This window comes from Ahaetulla prasina, chromosome 1, assembly GCF_028640845.1.
Source record: "Ahaetulla prasina isolate Xishuangbanna chromosome 1, ASM2864084v1, whole genome shotgun sequence".
Lineage (NCBI taxonomy): Eukaryota > Metazoa > Chordata > Lepidosauria > Squamata > Colubridae > Ahaetulla > Ahaetulla prasina.
Window position 1 is genome coordinate 107267925 of NC_080539.1, and position 18695 is coordinate 107286619.

Sequence of the window (18695 nt, forward strand, 5' to 3'; positions counted from 1 at the left end):
AGAGATAAAGGTAGGTACCGGTAGATTGTGCCAGCATAAAAGCTCTGTTTGTTCATAGATATGCATTTATAAAGAAAATGGGCAAAAATGAGATTTTTTTCCTGCAGCTATCAAGCAAAGCAGGAATGGTGAATTAAATAATGGGACTCTCACTGTGGCTGAAACCAAACCTGTCTCCACATACAAAACTGCATTTCGTACACTGGAGGATTGCAAAGATGGCCCTTAGGAATTCTGACTGAACCACATTTAGATAGACTGATTTCTGCAAATGTGTACCTGGGCTCATACCACAGCAGCCAAGCCACTAATATAAACCACAAATGCATTTCAAATGCATCTCAGTTACAGGTGATATATGTGATGACAGACTGCTAAATAGAATAAAATGAAGAATGACAGGAAAATATATAGAACAATTTTGATAGTAAAACAGAATAAATGTCCAATTTTTCACTTTCGTTTTCTCACTCTGTATAATACGGGATTGCTAGTCAGCACAAATCTGTAAGGCTGAGAGAAAAGACAAGCCATATCTCACTGGAAAAAGAAGAAAATAAGCATAACAGCAGGCTATAAATTTTCACCAGGAATGCTTCTCTTTCAATCTCTGTGGGTCATTTCTTTTCTACTGCTCTGAGTTTTGAGAAGGATGTCTTGTACAAAGGCTTTAAGTAAGGACTGAAACATGATCTTACATAGCAGAAGAGGAAGGAAGGAAGGAAGAAAAAGAAAGAAGGGAGAGAGGAAGAGAGGAAGAAAGAAAAAGAGAAAAAAGAAAGAGAAAAGAGAAAGAGAAAAAAAGAAAGAAAGATATCTGCCTTCTGGGCTTTCTTTCTGAGTGCTTCGGTAGAGGGAAGTATGAATTAAAGATGATGTACTGCATTTTACTATTGCGGCAGAAGACAACTTGGCTCAGCTGCCCCGCTCACCTGCTGAAATCCTTAAATTACAGCTAGGCAAGCGCGGGCGGGGAGGTGGGAGGAGCGGAGGGGGGCCAGGATTCCCGCGAACACTACTCCGTTGAATGGTGGAGGCTCATTGGAGGAAGGCAGCTAATCTCACTCCTCCCCTTTTCCTGGCCGAAGCGCCGGCCTTCGAGGGGAGGACCCGAGAGAGCAGGAACTTCGCGGAGCGCCTCTTGTCTTTTTTCATGTTGGCGGCAGAACCATTATGCTCTCGCTCCCATCATGAGCCGCTGGTCTACTTCCCAAGGAGTCGTCCTAACAGCGTATCATCCCAGCAGCAGTAGCCGCCGACGCCGCGGCGACGAGGACGGCCAAGAGGCGCCGGGAGCCGATGCCGAGGAAAATGCCGAGGCGTCCCCCTTAAGGTAAGGGCTGGAGCTCCCACGCGATCTCGCTTGAAAAGGGGAAGACTGCTAGCCGGGCGTCCGGGTGGCGTAAAACCCGGGGCTCGCCTACCTGTTGACGTAGGCGGGCTGCTCGGAGCCAGGTACGACGGACTTAGCCGCGGTGTACCGTGAATCATATGACCAAAGTTTAAATGTCAGAAGAAAGTTGGAAGAGCAACCTTGAGGGTTGGTGCTGCTGCTGGACCGTGTAGGCGAGCGTGCAACAAATGTGCGTTGGCAATAGCCTCTGCCCTGTTGCTTACTAAATAATATTGCATGCAGAAGTAACTCGTAATCAAACACGCTAAACCGCCTTCTCAGATGGTCTGCGGGCCAGAAAGCTTTTTTTGGCACCGAAAATGAGGCAGCTGAGGAAGCTTTGGGTTCGCATGTGTTGGCAACAGCCGGCTTAACACATTCTTTCTCTGTTCGATAGTTAACCCCCAAGGCCTCATGCCGAGTGTTTCCAGATGTATTTCCCCCCACTTATATTAAAGTAATTCTACACACCACAAAATAGTTTCCTGTAATCAAAGGGATTCAGCAATATAGCGGGTGAGCAAGTATTAGGAGTGTGTGCTAGTCTACTCCTTTTCTCCCCACAGGGTAAAAAAGCAATTTCCTAGATTACATTAAAATGCAATTTAGTTGTATCAAAAAGTTAAATAAGATTCCTTTTAAAGTGCAAGCGTTATTTTTTTTTTACCCAATAGCATGACTTATAGGCTGTCTCTTAAAATCCCTTTCACATAGATTTCAGAGGTGCAGTAGACTTTCTTGGTATGTGTACTTTGCTTTACACACGCCCCTCCCCCTGCCACCTTATTTCTCCATAATGATCTCAGTTTTTTTCTTTCTTCCTGTCTCTGAATTGATAGTGTATGAAAAATACTGATTCTGTAAGTTTTGTTCAGAAAAAAAAAACTTGCTTCAGAGACAGATAAATTAATCCAGTTGTTGCAAGACATTTGGGTGGAAAAAGGCTGGCATGATTCATTTGTTGTCAGGACTGGGATATAATCAGTTCTGTTACAGAGAGTTAGTTTGTTCTCTGCGTAATATTGGTACTGTGCAATGTTCCGTATTTCTTTAAGCTTAAAAAAGATGGACTTGATACGAAGTTGTTTATTCCAGTTTAGCTGTCATCTTTGAATGATGCCTGCAGAAGAGCTAGAAAAGTATAGAATCAGATCTGGATTGACAGATATGAAGGTCTGATTACAATTGACTCCAGAATTTCTGCCATATAGCATTATGGTTGTTGTGAAGGTCACCACGTAACCTGACTCAATTTTACAATTGTTTTTACAATGGTCGTGAAGTGAATCACAGGACGTTAAGCAAATCACATGATTATGAAAGAAATCCATTGTTCCAGACGGATGTTGTTTGCCAGAAATTGGCAAAAAAATAATAATGCTAGAAACTGGCAAAAACACAGCAAAGTGCAGCCGTGTGATTGTGGGACATTGCAACCAGGCACTTGGCTGGAAAGCAGGAGACCATGAGTTCTAGTCCCACTTAGGCACAAATAACTGGGTGCCTTGGACCTTTCTCTCCATCCCAGGAAGGAAGCAGTGGGAAACCATTTCTGAAAACACCTTGCCAAGAAAATTGCAGGGACTTGTCCAGGCAGTCACCAGAAGTCAATAATGATTTGAAGACATCCAAAATGAAATAATATATATATAAGGCCGGAATTGTATACTTTTAAAGCTTTTTAAAGATATTTCTTATTTGAAGCTACTCCCATATAATTCCTTTATTTTTATGGCATAAACGAATACTCAAACATATTCGAATTCTCTCAGTAAGTTTACTCTTTTATGTATTAGAAATAATGTGCATAGAGTCTGTACTGATGTAAAGCTAATATAAAGGCTTTTCCAGTCATTTCATTGACTTTGTCATTCCCAAGACAGCATGAAGTTGGAAGACATTTACTTCAAGGATACTAAGCTATAATGGAAACAATCTCAAAAAATACTTAAATATTTCCATATTTTCTTCTACATTATAACTGCAGATGTATATTTAAGACTGCCTCTAAAAATAAGTGGAGACATTGGCATGAGTCTTTTCAGTGCCTCAATAATTTTTCAGGAAAGGAATTATTTCTTTGTGGTATGGTTTTTTTCTGTTGTGTCCAACTTTTGGTTTGGAACCAGGATGGCAGTATGAAGGAAATGACTGATATACTTGATGAAGTCAGCATTTGCATTGTTAAGGAGAAATTTAGACCTGAGCATCCGTAACTCACAAGCTTGCCAAAGTATAATATTCTTTAGGATAGGAAGGAAGTGAAGGATCCCAAATGCGCTCTTGAACTGCTGCCTACTGTTTTCCAAATTATCTTCCCACCCCAGATATAGATAATTAGCTTCCATCCTTGAAACTTATTAGTTGTGGGTTCCATCTATCTCTTCTTACAAACTTGAGTTACAGCAAAGCAAGATGTCACTTTGATATAAAAAGTTGATGAAGCTCAAACTCTATATAAATGTGATATAAATGTGAATTTGAAGGAAGTTTGAAGAACCTACGTTCAGTCAAAAGGATCATGGGTTTTGAGGCATTCTTCTGTATTTGCTGTTGCTATTACATTCAACCTGATTCAAAACATTTATGCAACAGAAAATGAAAACAAGCCCGGAAAGCAAAAATATATCTGATGATAGCAATTGCAAATTATAGACTTAAGCTCCAAAAATAAATGATGGTATTGTGGTTTGATGTCCTGTGGAGTAGTAGAAGAGTTTAATATGATGTGGGTCCAAGAAAGAAGGATGTGCTGCATATTTTGTCTTTTAATGGCAAGGGACATTCTCAGGAGTTATTCGGATCTGAAAATAGTATAGATGTTTTTCTCCTTTTTCCCTAAAACATTAGAACTCATTTTATTTAGTAAAGGGCTTGTCAATCACAAATTTCTGAGTATCTTGCCTAGTTTGGTGAGACTAATGTTCATTCTTGTACATGGAACAGTTCAAGTTCTCTATATTTCTTCAAGATAGTCTTTTGTTTTGCAGTTGCCCTGTCCCAGACACAGGATGTTATGATTGGTCTTCCCTCTGTTCCTTTCCTCTGTGTCCTCTTCAATTTTCCCGTCTCTTGTTCTTTCTGTAAAAAAATAGATAGGAAAATGTAAGCTGCACATTACTTGTTGATTGGAAAGAGCTAACCATTTGGAAGCATCAGTGGTCTTGGCAAAAAACAAAAACAACTAGGTAGCCCATGACCCATTGAATCATTGTTTCAGAGATATTTCCTTACCAGCTTCCTCACTGCCTCCAACAATGACAGAACTGCTAAGGTACTGCCTTCATTCTAAAAGTATAGCACAATCAAACATCAGCACAGGAAATGTTTTATGACATGTTGTTTTATGTTATAAGCTGTTTTATGATAATGTTATATCATAAAATGTTTTCAAAATTTGCCAAATTTCAATTCCCTGAGAAGCATGGATCCAGATTTTGGACCCATTCTATAAATTAGCACATTTGAGATATCTTGGTTCAAAAATTGTTATCCTAACGATGCACCATTTTCCCAGTTAAAGGTTATGGGAACTAAAGTTTTAGTAGTGTATAGATAAGATGCTTGGAAAAATTAAAAACTTTCTCTTAATCTTTTCCCCCTTCCCCCCCGAAAGTTACAGTACCTATTCATCTTTCAGTAATGATCAGATAAGGAAATAAAGGTTACAATAAAAAAGTAATAGATATATAACAAAAATAGAAACTATGAAATTTTCATGCTGAAGGATTCTTAATAAGTCCTTTACAATTATAACAGGAGCATTCTCTGATTAACTTTTGCCATTATTTTTATTGTTATGTTTGATGAATTTAATAATACATTACTTAGTTTAATTACATTTAGATTTTATTATTTTAATTATTGTAGTTTATTAAAGATGTTTTTAATTATTACATTACAAATTTTTAGTGGCTAATTGTAAATCACTTTGAATCCATTTGGGAGTATATATAGATAAATAAAGAAATAAATGTTGCTTAATGTGACAGTGTGGGATACAAAATCAATTTAATTTTTCTAGTTAAAACCTTTAAATCTATTTTCTCTTTTCCTCTCTATTCCTCTGTCCTTCCTTTGTTTAGCAGTTAACTTTAGATTGTAAGTGTCTTGGACCGGGATCTGGCATCTTATAATTTTAAAAATCTTGTGCATGTGGGTGACTTTATATAATAAAAGATACGTAAAAGTGACAGTGAAATGGTCTAATGAATGGTTTTTCAAAGTGTATTCCATGTAACCCTAGAGAGTCTGTGAGATACTAAAGGGGAAAAAAATCCCCACGTTCTAAGTTTCTATTACTAGAACTTGCTTTCTTATCAATAGTTTTTTGCTTAAATGTGTCATAGATGGGACCTTAATTTCATGAGAAAAGATTCATTGTCTTGTTATAAATATGACTGTAGGAGAAGAGCAGGCAGAGCTGGGGGAGGGGCAGAGTTAAACGAGTCATCAACCTAGAGTCATTATGTTCTCACAAATAGTCTAAGGCTAAGCCAACCCCTCTTGATTTCTGTTGACCTTTATCTCATGCCAATTTAGTATTGAACTTTAGTTGAGTAGGTTCTTGCGTATAGGCTTGAGCAATAAACCTTCTGAATTGAGACTTAAAGTATGGTCCTGATTCTTTGTGCCCAACAGTGGCAGCTATTATGTCTGCCCCAGCTTTTTTTCCAAAGAGGAAATACCAGGATGAGACCAAAGATCCAGGGCTCATATGAAAGTGACGTGAAGATTAAAATGAAACCAGCCCATGGAATCTTTGGATTCAGTCTCTGATAAATGATGTAAAAGCCCCAAACAGTCCTACTGCTGCTAATTGGAGGAATAAAGAGTTGAATGGGAGAGGACTTCCAGATTGTAGAATTGGTCTCCCTAAGATAGGAGTCAGCAACCCCTGGAGCCGCATGTGGCTCTGGAGCCACATGTGGCTCTTTTATCCCTCTGCTGTGGCTCCCTGTTGCTGGTCAGCTCCTCAGTTGATAGGGTTTTTGGTTAGGATAGGTAGAGGAAAAAGGACTCCGCACTAGGAGTAGACTCTATGGTGGGGGAACTGGACTTCCAGTTGGCAAAGGAAAACGGATGCCACACTAGGAGCAGACTCTATGGTGGGGGAACTGGATTTCGGGTCGGTAGAGGAAAAAGGACGCCACACTAGGAGGAGACTATGGTGGGGGAACCGGACTTCCGGTCGGCTCCAGAATTGATTGGGGGGCTTCCAGTTAGGACCTTTGTGGCTCTTTGAGTGTTTAAGGTTGCCAACCCCTGCCCTAAGAGAAATACCTCTCCAGGGATCAGAACCATGATGAGTTATAATTGAACATATATCTGATATATCTGCTGCTTTATATTATAAGGCAGTGTTAGAGCCTGAGATCGTGCATTTCAGCCTGTTTAGCATTATATGGACCATTACTTTTTTTTTCTGGGATACATGAACCCTGACCACTTTTCTCTTTTATTTATTCATTTGATTTATATAACTGGCCACCTCACTTTGAGATGAGACTTACAATAAAATTAATCAAATTAATAAGATTCAGTATGATGTTTCTTGCTTTGGGATCCACAGACTGGTTTGAATATTGTTTTGTCTGTAGAGTTTCTATAGGATTTGCTTAAAACTATATTCATTTTCTGAACATTCATTTTGGATCCCTACACTTGCATGGGGCAGAAGAGGAACTAAAGGAAAGTTTGTACAATGCAAGGATCATAGTATAATCTTTGAGAAGGAAACCTCCCACCTCTCTCTCAGTGAAACTTAAGAAAGTGCATTGCAAAGCAGTATGATTGGTTGTGGAGTGATATTTACTAAACAGGTTTTCCTGGGTCTTTTCTCTTACAAAGAGTGGTATCAAAAGCTGTTGTTTTACATTACTGTTTGAAAATATGCAAATGTAATATAACTTTCTGCATTGAAAAGGGCAAACAATACTGATTAACTTTGTTTTGGAATAGATATTAGTGAATATGGGAAGCTATATATTTTAAAAAGCATTGTTCCCTCTTCTGAGAATTTTAAAATAGTTATCACCAAAAGAGTACATTTGTTCCTTCCTGCAACAAAGCAAATCTGTTTCCTCTAAACAACAATGACTTCCTCATCCTCAGGAAATAAGGTACAGATTTTCATAAGCATCTATGATATGGCAGGAACAGTGGTAATGTAAATAACTGGAAAATGCATTCAGTCACATTCAGTCATAGTAGAAAGATTATATGGAACTATTAGAATCCTATGCTTGTGTTATTCAAAAGTGTGCAAGGAGACATGCAGGAAGGTATCATTTTTATTCACTAAATTGATTTATGTGTGTAATTATTAAGTGATGTCTGTGAACAGATGACTCCATCTATTAGCTTAAGGTACACAACTTCTCATAATTAGAGAGTAAATAATGCATGTTTCACATCAACCGGTATAAGAGTCCATATACTCTTATATGGACTTTGCATGAAAGTCCTGGAATATAAGTGAGTAACATTATATATTGGGTTTGGAATTTAAATATTTTTGACTTCTGAGAGCTATGAAGTGAGGTGGACAATTTCAACTGTGTGTGTGTGTATATATTTGTTTTAATACAAAATAGGTTTAGAGCTCACATGCTGTTCATGAGCTGAGGGTTGCTCACTTCCAATGTATAGAGGGAATGTTTCTGCACATTTATTATACAGTATATACTTTTTCAGGAATAAAGAGCTGTCCTGAATTAATTTGGCATAATGGCTTTGCCCAGTGTTTGTCATCTAGTGAAGTTTTGGGTCTCTTGTCATTAATATTCTGAGCTCAGGAATTAGTGCTTAGTTGTGCACATCAGGAACTGGCAGAGCACCAAAGCTTATATATTCATGGCCTTGATCTGAAAAGTTAAAATGTGCAATTAATGGCTGAAGATTTTATACTGTATATATGTATATGAAAATTTTGATGTCTTTCCATTGTATCCAAACATTTTCACTATTAACACCATTTGCAAAAATATAAAAAATGTAGTGTATAGTTGTAATTTTTAATTTGTAATTCTATAGTTCCTTATAGAAACCATGTCAGAATTATAAATCTTAATCCTAAAGGAATATGGTGTGTCTAAGCAAATCAGTTCAAAAATCTGGTCTATGTATTCAGGGAAGAGGTTTCTAAAGAAAATCTATCCTTTTTGTGTTTCTTTAAACACTGATACCTGAGTTTGCACTGAAACTATTTGCAGAATTCCGGAAAGAAGTGTGACTAATGAGATTAGACTTTGTTTACCACGTTTAATAAAAGAGAAAGGGATTATTTCTTGTTTTCATTAAGCAATTTTTGGTAGATCAAGCACATCGCCAATAATAACTTCTTTCATATCATTTGTTTTGGCTGGTAAGGAGAGATATAAGAGACGTGCCAATGACAAGCCTCAAGAGAAATTTCATATATAGATAGCAAACAAATCAGGAGAGTTTCTCTAATGGCGAAATCAATTAAAATATTCATTTTCTGAGTTATTTGTCTTTCAATATATGTATTATGTATATATGTATCTCTTCATTTAATAGTGTTAAGGCATTCAGTAAATTTTAGGAATTCATAGATTTGAAATTGGGTATTCTTCACTATTTCTCCCTTGATATCCATTTGCAGTAAGTCTTATTCAATCTTGTGTTCTTCAAATATTTGAAGAATAACATTCCAGTACCTATACAGGACATCACATTGGGAAAGGGTAATGTGTACATATGCCGGTAGAGCAATATCCTTTTATGAACAGTAATTAATATTTTTGAAATACTCAGACTGTAATCTAGAATAAATGAAGCATGTCCAAAAGGATTGAATTTATTTTGCCCCTTGGGAAAATAGACATGCTGCAGCTGCACTTTCCCAGTGCCCCATATACGCACACTTCAAAACCACAATTAATAGTCAAATGCTTTCATCTTAATTAAGGCAATAATTTCCATTATTGGCCTATGTTTTTGGTTTTTTTTGTAGGATGAGGAGGAAATTGAGATCACATCTTTCAGAAGTAGAACATTTTACATTTACAGAATACTCTTAACTTTTTCAGTGGTAGAAAACCAGGGGCCTTACTACAAAGGCCCTGGACCGTAACTGATTCTTGATCCTTTGAGGGATACTTCTGTCAACTAAGCAAAAGATCTGAATGGGAAGGAATAATCCTTGATTTAGGAATGTTTAACAGCAGTTCAAAGTTAGGATGGCCTCAGAAATAGTGACATATGACCATTCAAGTTAATGATCATTTCACTATCCCTGCTGTCACGGGATCACAATTTGGCTGCTTGGCAAACCGCATTTACAACAATTGCAGTATCTTGCATTTACGTAATAAAAATTTGCAACCTTCCTAGCCGAGTTCTAACAAGCAATGTCAATTGGGGAATCTAGATTTGCTTAATGACCATGGTTTTTTGCTCAACTGTGGTAAAAATGGTAATCTGGTCTGATCATGTACTCACTTAATGATTGCATCACTTCACAACCAAAATTCCAATCCCAATTGTGGTCATAAGTTGATGACTATATATTTATCAGTCAGTCACCAAAAGTCAGTTTATAGATGGATTGATATAGTTTGTAATCCAGTGATCCAAATTCAAATATTTCAGGCTGAACTGGATTGTCCTAGTTTATTCTGATTTTTGCCATGGTTTTAAGAATGAAACATCATGTTTCATTCTTGTCTTGTTAATGATTATCCCACGATTGTGTGAAGCTGTGGCTGCTTTAATGATTTGAAAGGACTAGTCTGGTAACAAAATGTCTGCAAGCGAGCAACCAAGCTCAGAGAGCATCAAAGATTCCCCAATTCAACGCTGAGCTACTGATTTTTGTTGTTAGTTGCGAAGTCGTGTCCGACCCATCGCGACCCCTTGGACAACGTTCCTCCAGACCTTCCTGTCCTCTACCATCCTCTGGAGTCCATTTAAACTCATGCCTACTGCTTCAGTGACTCCATCCAGCCACCTCATTCTCTGTCGTCACCTTCTTCTTTTGCCCTCAATCTTTCCCAGCATTAGGCTCTTCTCCAGTGAGTCCTTCCTTCTCATTAGGTGACCAAAATATTTCAGTTTCATCTTCAGGGTTGATCTCCTCTAGGACTGACTTGTTTGTTTACCTTGTAGTCCAAGGGACTCGCAGGAGTCTTCTCCAGCACCAGAGTTCAAAGGCCTTGATTCTTTGGCGCTCAGCCTTTCTTATGGTCCAGCCTTCACAGCCATACATTGCAACTGGGAAAACCATAGCCTTAACTATACGCACTTTTGTTGGCAGGGTGATGTCTCTGCTTTTTAATACGCTGTCTAGATTTGCCATAGCTTTCCTCCCCAGGAGCAAGTGTCTTTTAATTTCTTGGCTGCAGTCCTAGTCTCTTCTATTGATTTGAAACGAAACCTTTTGTATGCATTCCCATGCACATCAAAATATCTCTTCTGGAAAATTTGCACAGCTTCAAGATAGTGGGTTTGTTTCTGCTGTTTTTACTGAATCGATCAGCTACTTTCAGCACTATAAATTGTGGCATTCTTCTGGACCATCTAGCTAGAGAGAGATTGAAAAGCCTAGTTCGTGGTATCTGGAGAACAGATTCTGATATTTGTGCTGAGGACTTTGTATCTTAATTTATGGCATCCCACAATATTTAATTAAGTACTGGGATAGATCATCAGGTGGTAGAGAGGGTTGGTGTTTGTATGTAGATGGCTTTGCTACCTCTGTCTTGAAAACATGGTCATATGTGTTGTCCATGTTTTAGTAAGGGCTTAGGTGAAGATAAACTGGATAAAACCATTCCTCCAGATTTTCAAGAGATAGATGTGGCCAGGAGTTTTTATGACCAGTTGTATCTGGCAATCAGCACACAACTACCGTATATACTCGAGTATAAGCTGAGTTTTTCAGCACGTTTTTTGTGCTGAAAAACGTCCCCTCGGCTTATACTCGAGTATATACGGCTTATACTTGAGTTTTTTTTCTTCTTCTTTTTTTCACATTATACCGGATGGTGCAAACTTCGCGGGCTTTTGCATTAGCACGGGGAAGCCCTGCCGGTGCAGTGAGAGGGCGGGGCGGGGGAGCCGCCAGCCTTCTCGGCTGAGGGAGGGAGGCTTTCCCTGACCGGTAGCTGCCTCATTTCCCTCCCTCGGCTTATACTCGAGTCCCCAGTTTACCCCAGTTTTTTGGGGTAAAATTGGGGACCTCGGCTTATACTCGGATCGGCTTATATTCGAGTATATACGGTACTCCTGAATTGATTTACTAAATTTTGCTGCACAGGAATACTACTTACTACTGGTATATAGTAAAATTTTCACTGATACAAAAGGGTGTTGATGGTACAAGGTGTTGATCATTAAAGCTTTAAATTATGCTTTTTAGGATACTTAAAGGATGGCCATCCCTTATATGATTTGCCCACAGTTGAATTAACATATTTTCCATTTTGACAATCCAACGTTACAGATTTTGGGGCAACAGAAATGTATGTATGAAACTCTCGTTCATATATTAGCCACATCTCAACCTTGGAGTAGCATGTGATGCTAGTAGTTACGTTGTACTGTTCAGTTTTGGTTCTTCTATTTTTTAAAATCCTCTTCTAATTCTGGGTTTTATTGCACTAAATTTTAACTAATTATGACATTTCTATTGATTGTAATAGTTTAATATTTTTTCATCTATTTCATATTACATTTTAAAATTTACTTCTTTGGAGATTGCAACATGAAAATCCTTTATTATTTAGTACAGTTACTTATTTACTGTACAATAAGCTAATTATAAAACACATTTTGTCTGTTCTCCCCCTCCCCTCAAGTTTAAGGTGTATAGTTTATTGCTTTGTAATTCTAGTTCTAATAAAGTAATACCTTCCTTGAATTATTATCAACTCATATTGACTTCATGAGCATGAAGCTGGCTGGGGAATTCTGGGAATTGAAGTCTGCCAGACTTAAAGTTGCCAAGGTTGGAGACCCCTGTTTTAAACAACAGTATAGAAGTGTTTTGCCATGTCTTTCTTCTAGGCTTTCTTCAACTTTCCAATTTAGTCTGCAAGTGTTCCTAGCAATCTTTCATCCAGGTAGCCCAACCTTGCTTAGCTTTTTGAGGTCACAAAGGTTCAGATATAGATTAATATCCAATTTTTTCTCTCCCCCACCCCCCACTACAGTTGTGTCTTTTAGACCAGATGCCTTTCGGCAGAGACTGCCCTATTGATCTTTATAAGTTACTGTGGGAGCATTTTTGAATGAAATGCAGGATACAAATTGTTAGTGATTGCTATTGTTACCTTAGAGTCAGGGGATTACAAGGTCATAAAAAAGGGTGTTTTATTGTAATCTTATAACCCCACTCTTTATATGTAGTAAACTGCATATGCAGTGATGCTTTTAGTACTCACCTCTCTACCTTTGAAAGCTAGAGAAGATTTTTTGTTAGCTTCTGTTCAAGTGGATTTGTTCAGAAAATAAAAATAGTTGAATAAGTCTTTTATTTCTTTATTAAAACCAGTGTAAATGGATATGGTATTTGTCTATTAGGAATTTTTTTTAGTACCAAAAGATACAGTGTACATTTGCATATTCAACAGATCTGATTTGCAAGAAGAGATGCAAATTGGATGCCCACATAGTAGCAGATGCAAATTCATATATCATGCTTTCTACATAGTGCTTTTCTACATTCTTTTCTGAGTGTGTGATCACAATTTAGAGAGAGAGAGGGAGGGAGGGAGGGAGGGAGAGTGCTCTGTGAGATGATTTGTGACAATTTTTTTTCTTGCCCAGCACTTATACTAAAACATACAGCTATTTTTGCTTTCAGTATCCAACAGTACTATTTCTTTGAGTAACTTTTAACAGTTGCTTAAAGTAGTGCAAAATACCTTGTATCCACAAGATCATTAATTTTGAATTATCTCAGTGCATAGGGTACCTTCGAACTGGTAATTATTTTCCCCAGCATACAACTCAATTAGTTTCTGGTAGACTCGGCATTGATCTTTTATCAGCTTCATATAAATGGTAGTATTCATGCATTTTGTTTTGGAGTATGATATTTCAGGAATGTTTATGACATGCTGTAATAAACATTCTAGTTTTATCTAGCAAATGCTGTAGCTGTACAAGTTAATTTTTAAGTGGTATTAAATTTGGCATACTGGTAGTGAAAGGGTTTCATTAGCTGCAAACAATGAACATTTATTAATTTAAGTATAGGTATTCTTTAAAGACCTTCAAGTAAAAAAGGAGAAAAATGACATAATTATAACAAGCTTTGGGATCTCTGTAAAAGGCCATATTAGTTAATCTTAAAAGTATGCAAAAATTGCTGACAAGGATTCTGGAAAAGGACAAGAAAATTATCATACAAATAAATTTATGGAAAGATTCTTGATTCAAATGGTTTCTGAGTATGATATATTTGATTATATTTTCTGGCTCTAAATTAATAACTGGATGATTTTATCTCTTGAGTGTAATCCAGCTATGATCCTTAACCCAGAAACAATTTAAGTGGTATGAGGAAGAAGTAAATATAGAAGTATTTATAAAAGTTGATACTCATTTTGGCTTTCAGTTTTATAAACACAAGTTCTGCTAGTTCATTTATGTATGTTTGGAAAGCCTCTGAGTTCAAATTTTACAAGTCCAGTCAAGGTGGCAGATAAGATAAAAACAATGCATGTGATAATAATGTTATAATAGCAACCAGTACTAACGCTAATTCTGGTAATAAATTCAAAAACATGAACCCAATCTTGTGTAGATATAGATGAAGGCATGCCTTAAGATATCTTGTCACTGAAGTTTCTGAACTACATCTAAAGACAGTGTGAAGGAAAATTCATTGTAGCTGCTCACCTGGAATCTCACCTATAATGCAGACATAACTGCATTCAGTATTCTTTTGCAAGCCACCATCCCCACTTCTACTTCCTGTTAAGTGATGAATCCATTCCTGAGTAAGAAGTAAAACTCTATATAAAACCAGTTTTATTGCTTTTTCTACTCCCAGCATCTCAATCTTATCTAGGTTTCATTTTGTCTCACTATATTCACCATCTGCCTTCAAACAAGGGTTCAAGAGTTACCCAGCTTCTAGTTCCCTAAGAGCAACAGAGGACAACCACAGGTTAATACTTCATAGTTGGTTATGTGTAGAATTTGAAAGGGGTGCTTCACAAAATACACATACAGCATATCAGGAGTGTCAAATTCAATTTCATTGAGGGCTGCATCAGGGCTATGGTTGACATCGTGGAGGCCAGAGGGGCGTGGCCGACTGTCTGGACGTGGCCAGCTTGACGCCACTCCCCAAACTGCTGGCATTTTTCCTCTTCACATTGATAGACTGGGCCAAAACCACGCTGGCCCAATGTTTCCTCTTAACATTGGGTAGACCGGGGCGAAGTGATGTAGATTTACATTTTTCAGGATGGCTCCATGGGCAGGATCCGACCACATCGCGGGCTGGATCTGGCCCCTGGGCCTTGAGTTTGACACCCCTGCAGTATATGTATAACTCCTCATTGTGTTAAAGAAGCACTCTTCAAAAAACTTGCTATAGGTGCTTTGAAGGCTTTCCTTAGTTGTCTCCATATGCACATATTGAAAAAGTAGCAATAGCACTTAGACTTACATGCATTCTTGTATGCTTTATAGCACTCTTAAGTGTTTACAAAGTCATATTGCCCCAACAATCTGGGTCTTCATTTTACTGATCTCAGAAAAATAGAAGGCTGATTCAACCTTGAGTCGTGTCAGGTTCGAACTCCAAGCTGTGGGCAGAGTTAACTTGCAATATTGCATTCTAACCACTAGGTTACCAGGAATCCCAATGCTTCAATAGTGGTCCCACTGCATCAAAAGATCCTTCAATAGTGATCCCACTGTGTTTTGCACCTTTTTTTAAAAATAGAAGTCTTGTGCAACTTTGCCATGTTACTATAACATCTGTATATGAGAGACACTTTATCCCATAATGCTGTTCAGTGTATCAACAGTTTTCTGGTCATAGCTTCTTTTGAAGCTTTTAAATCCTCATCTGTTCCCCCTTTTTATGTATTTCAAATGACTAGGTATCTCCTGCCTATCTGATGGAAGAAATACTTGTATATCTTCAGCAGTTAACTTGACTTGCCTCTCTTTGAAATACACTTGGAAGGATGGTGCGGTGTATCCAATGCCTGCTTGCTAGATGTGCTGTTGAGGGCTGTGACTGTCCAAGTGGCTCTCATAGAACCAAGTGCTTTGACTGCAGCTGGATATTATTGTGATGATACTTAGGCCGTAGAAAATGTTTAAGTAAAGCTATTGTTGCTATTATTATATTATTATAATATTATTATTATAATAAACTTGGGAGGTAAGTCCAGAATGTTTATCCAGAAGCTTCTACCCTAAAAAACCAAGGCATAAATGTGAAAGGGTAGACCAGAAAATATATCTTGTCTGTTATACCTTAATTTGGCACTTGAGAGAGTGGATGGAGTGCAGCAGTGTCACCAACATCAATTTCATATCGGTATTCTACTTAATATACACTTGCGTAAATGTGTGTACGCACTACTAAGCTTTCTGCGCTGAAATCATTTGAATAAAAAAAATATCCACACAAAGATGTAGGCATGTTATAATCACAACAAAATAAAGTAGTGTTCCCTTTGTTAGTGTGGAACACTTGTTTTTCATTTTTCATTTGCACAAATGAGAGTTATGCTGTGATGCATGTGTCAAAACCGATAAAACTTGCCTTTGCTAATAGACCTCTAAGTAGATCATACAAGTTTGTAATGAACAAAGTACATTCTGTCACTTTATTGGACTAGCTATTAATTGAGATAAGTCCTTGACTGACCTTGCCATAAAATCCTTGGCTGTGTTTGAAAGGGTTTTTTGGAACAAAAAATATTGTAGTGTATAAATTGCTGAGCTTTGTCTCAAAAAGTAGAGAGACAAAAACATATTTATAATTGCAGCATACCTTCTAAATATAAGGATTTTCTAAGAACAAAAGATTGATTTAGGTTAGACCAATAACATGAAGACATTAAGGACATTGGAGTACAGAGGATGTTCCATGTCTTCAAAGAACTGTACACATGGTTCCTAATTCAAATTAGGACAGTGAGCAAAGTGGAGGAAGATTTGATTCAGACTGGGTTTTACGTAATGCATTGGCTGTTTCTGAAACTCTGCACTTGGACCTTAAGGTTACTCACACATTGTGCTGTTAAGTGTCAGGTTATTGGAGGTAAATGAATAGTGTTCTATGGATTTGAATTGTACGTGAAAAAATCAGTTAAGGTTCCAACTGGAAGTGAAGAATTAACAGAGGGTGAGAAATGCAAACATATTGTTGTGTGTTCAGAATTATTCTACAGTACAGAGGAAATCTGAACACTATTTTGGGAGTTGTAACATATAACCCAATAAAAGGATGTTGTTTTGGTCAAAAGAACAGCTGCATGCTTTGTCAGCATCCGAGTCATCCTCAAATGCATGTTCATTTTTAGCAACAATATTATGAGGAAACTAAAATACAGAACTGTGGAGATTAAAAACTGTATGAGTATGTCATTGTTTAAAGACTTGTGAGTTAAAGTACTTGCTTTTTTCCCCTAAACATGAACTAGGCCTCTCTGCACCACACTTTCTAAAGTCATAGCAGTGCTTTTTTGTCTTGAAACCAAAGACCTAGTAGAAAACGAACTATTTTCAATCACTATTTTCAATGATTAATATTCTGTATGTTCAGGGATTGCCTCTTAATAGCAAATATTTTGTTTTCTCCCAGTATCTGTTATATTTTTAAAGTTATATTTATGCCCCAAAATATTATCTAATTGCCATTATGTCTCAAGAATTCCTCTGAAGGAAAATCATGTTTCTTGAGCAATAGTTACTACATTGATCTGCACAAGAAGAGGAAAACCCTTTTTAAAATGCTTTTATATGCCCTGTCTCAGGAGTATTACAGTACTTGGTTGAAACCTCTAAGGTAAACTAATGTTTGCAAAGCATTTCTAATTAGTCTATTTATAGGTGAATCTCCAAGGAAGGTTAGGTATCTTTTTTGTCCTGGCACTTAAGTAAATAGTGCTTGCTAATGGAGTTGTTGCCATGTCACAAAAGATTCTTTAAAGTATAACACAATAACAGAGTTAGGAGGGACCTTGGAGGTCTTCTAATCCAACCTCCTGCTCAAGCAGGAAACCCTATACCATTTCAAATAAATGGTTGTTGAATTTCTTTTTAAATGAGCCGTGATGGCACAATGGTTAGAATACAGTACTACTGCAGGCTAAACCTGCTGATTACCAGCTGAATGCCAGTATTTCGATTCTCACTGGCTCAAGCTTTCCATCCTTCAGAGGCTGGTAAAATGAGGACCCAGATTGTTGGGAGGAATAGGCTGACTCTGTAAACCGCTTGGAGAGAGCTGTAAAACACTGTGAAATGGTATATAAGTCTAAGTGCTGTTGCTATTGCTAAAAACCTGCGGTGTTGGAGACCCATAACTTCTGGAGTCAAGTTGTTCCACTGATAAATTGTTCTGTCAGGAAATTTCTCCTAATTTTTAAGTTATTTCTCTCCTTCTTAAGATACCATCTTTTACTCCTTGTCCTTCCCTCAGGTGCTTTGGAGAATAAGTTGACCCCTCTTCTTTGTAACAGTATATATAAAGTAGATATACCGGTAGTACACAGTAGAGTAGGGTATATACGGTAGTGTATAGTGCACATAGCATATATAAAAGGCTATAAAGCAGTCTTTATAGAACAGGGACCCATCAGTTGACGGCCAGGTTGTTTGGACATCCTCACACAAACCTTGTAAACAGACCCTTGAAACCTTAGAGTTATCATGAAAACGCAAAATTGTTACATTATTCAGAGCATCATCTTGCTTAAATATCAAAGAGATAAAATTTAGCTTCCCCCCATCTCACTGTGTACATGACCATTCAAAAATAAGTACAGCTATTAGCCTAACCCCCATGCTTTAAAAGTTGTTTATAGTCATAACAGCTTGTTGTTTTCTCCTTTATTGTAAGGGTGGATCTGACAAGACAGAAAGCATTGGGGGCTGAGATGGGATAAAGTCATTATGAAATACAATGCAGGGGCTCTTTGCACCCAAGACTCAGAAACAAGCATCAAGAAATCCACTATTACACAAAAACAGGAGAAAAAGGCCTAAGATTAAAAACGCTCGGGCTATTTTAAATAGAGGGCTTGATTCTACAGTAGGTGATCTTCATTATTAAGGCTACTTGTATCTGCCAGGAACA

General features: G+C 37.5%; 1 protein-coding gene across 2 annotated transcripts in view; it reads left to right on the forward strand.

The window, feature by feature from the left end:
* The first annotated feature begins 1093 nt into the window (after window positions 1–1093).
* The window catches only part of ARHGAP18 (Rho GTPase activating protein 18), a 66829-nt gene continuing 49227 nt past the window's right edge, over window positions 1094–18695 (forward strand). For both annotated transcript variants that reach the window (XM_058171990.1, XM_058171980.1), the window contains exon 1: window positions 1094–1333. In XM_058171990.1, the coding sequence (XP_058027973.1) occupies window positions 1191–1333 (143 nt within the window). In that variant the 5' untranslated portion in view covers window positions 1094–1190. The remainder of the gene's footprint in view (window positions 1334–18695) is intronic.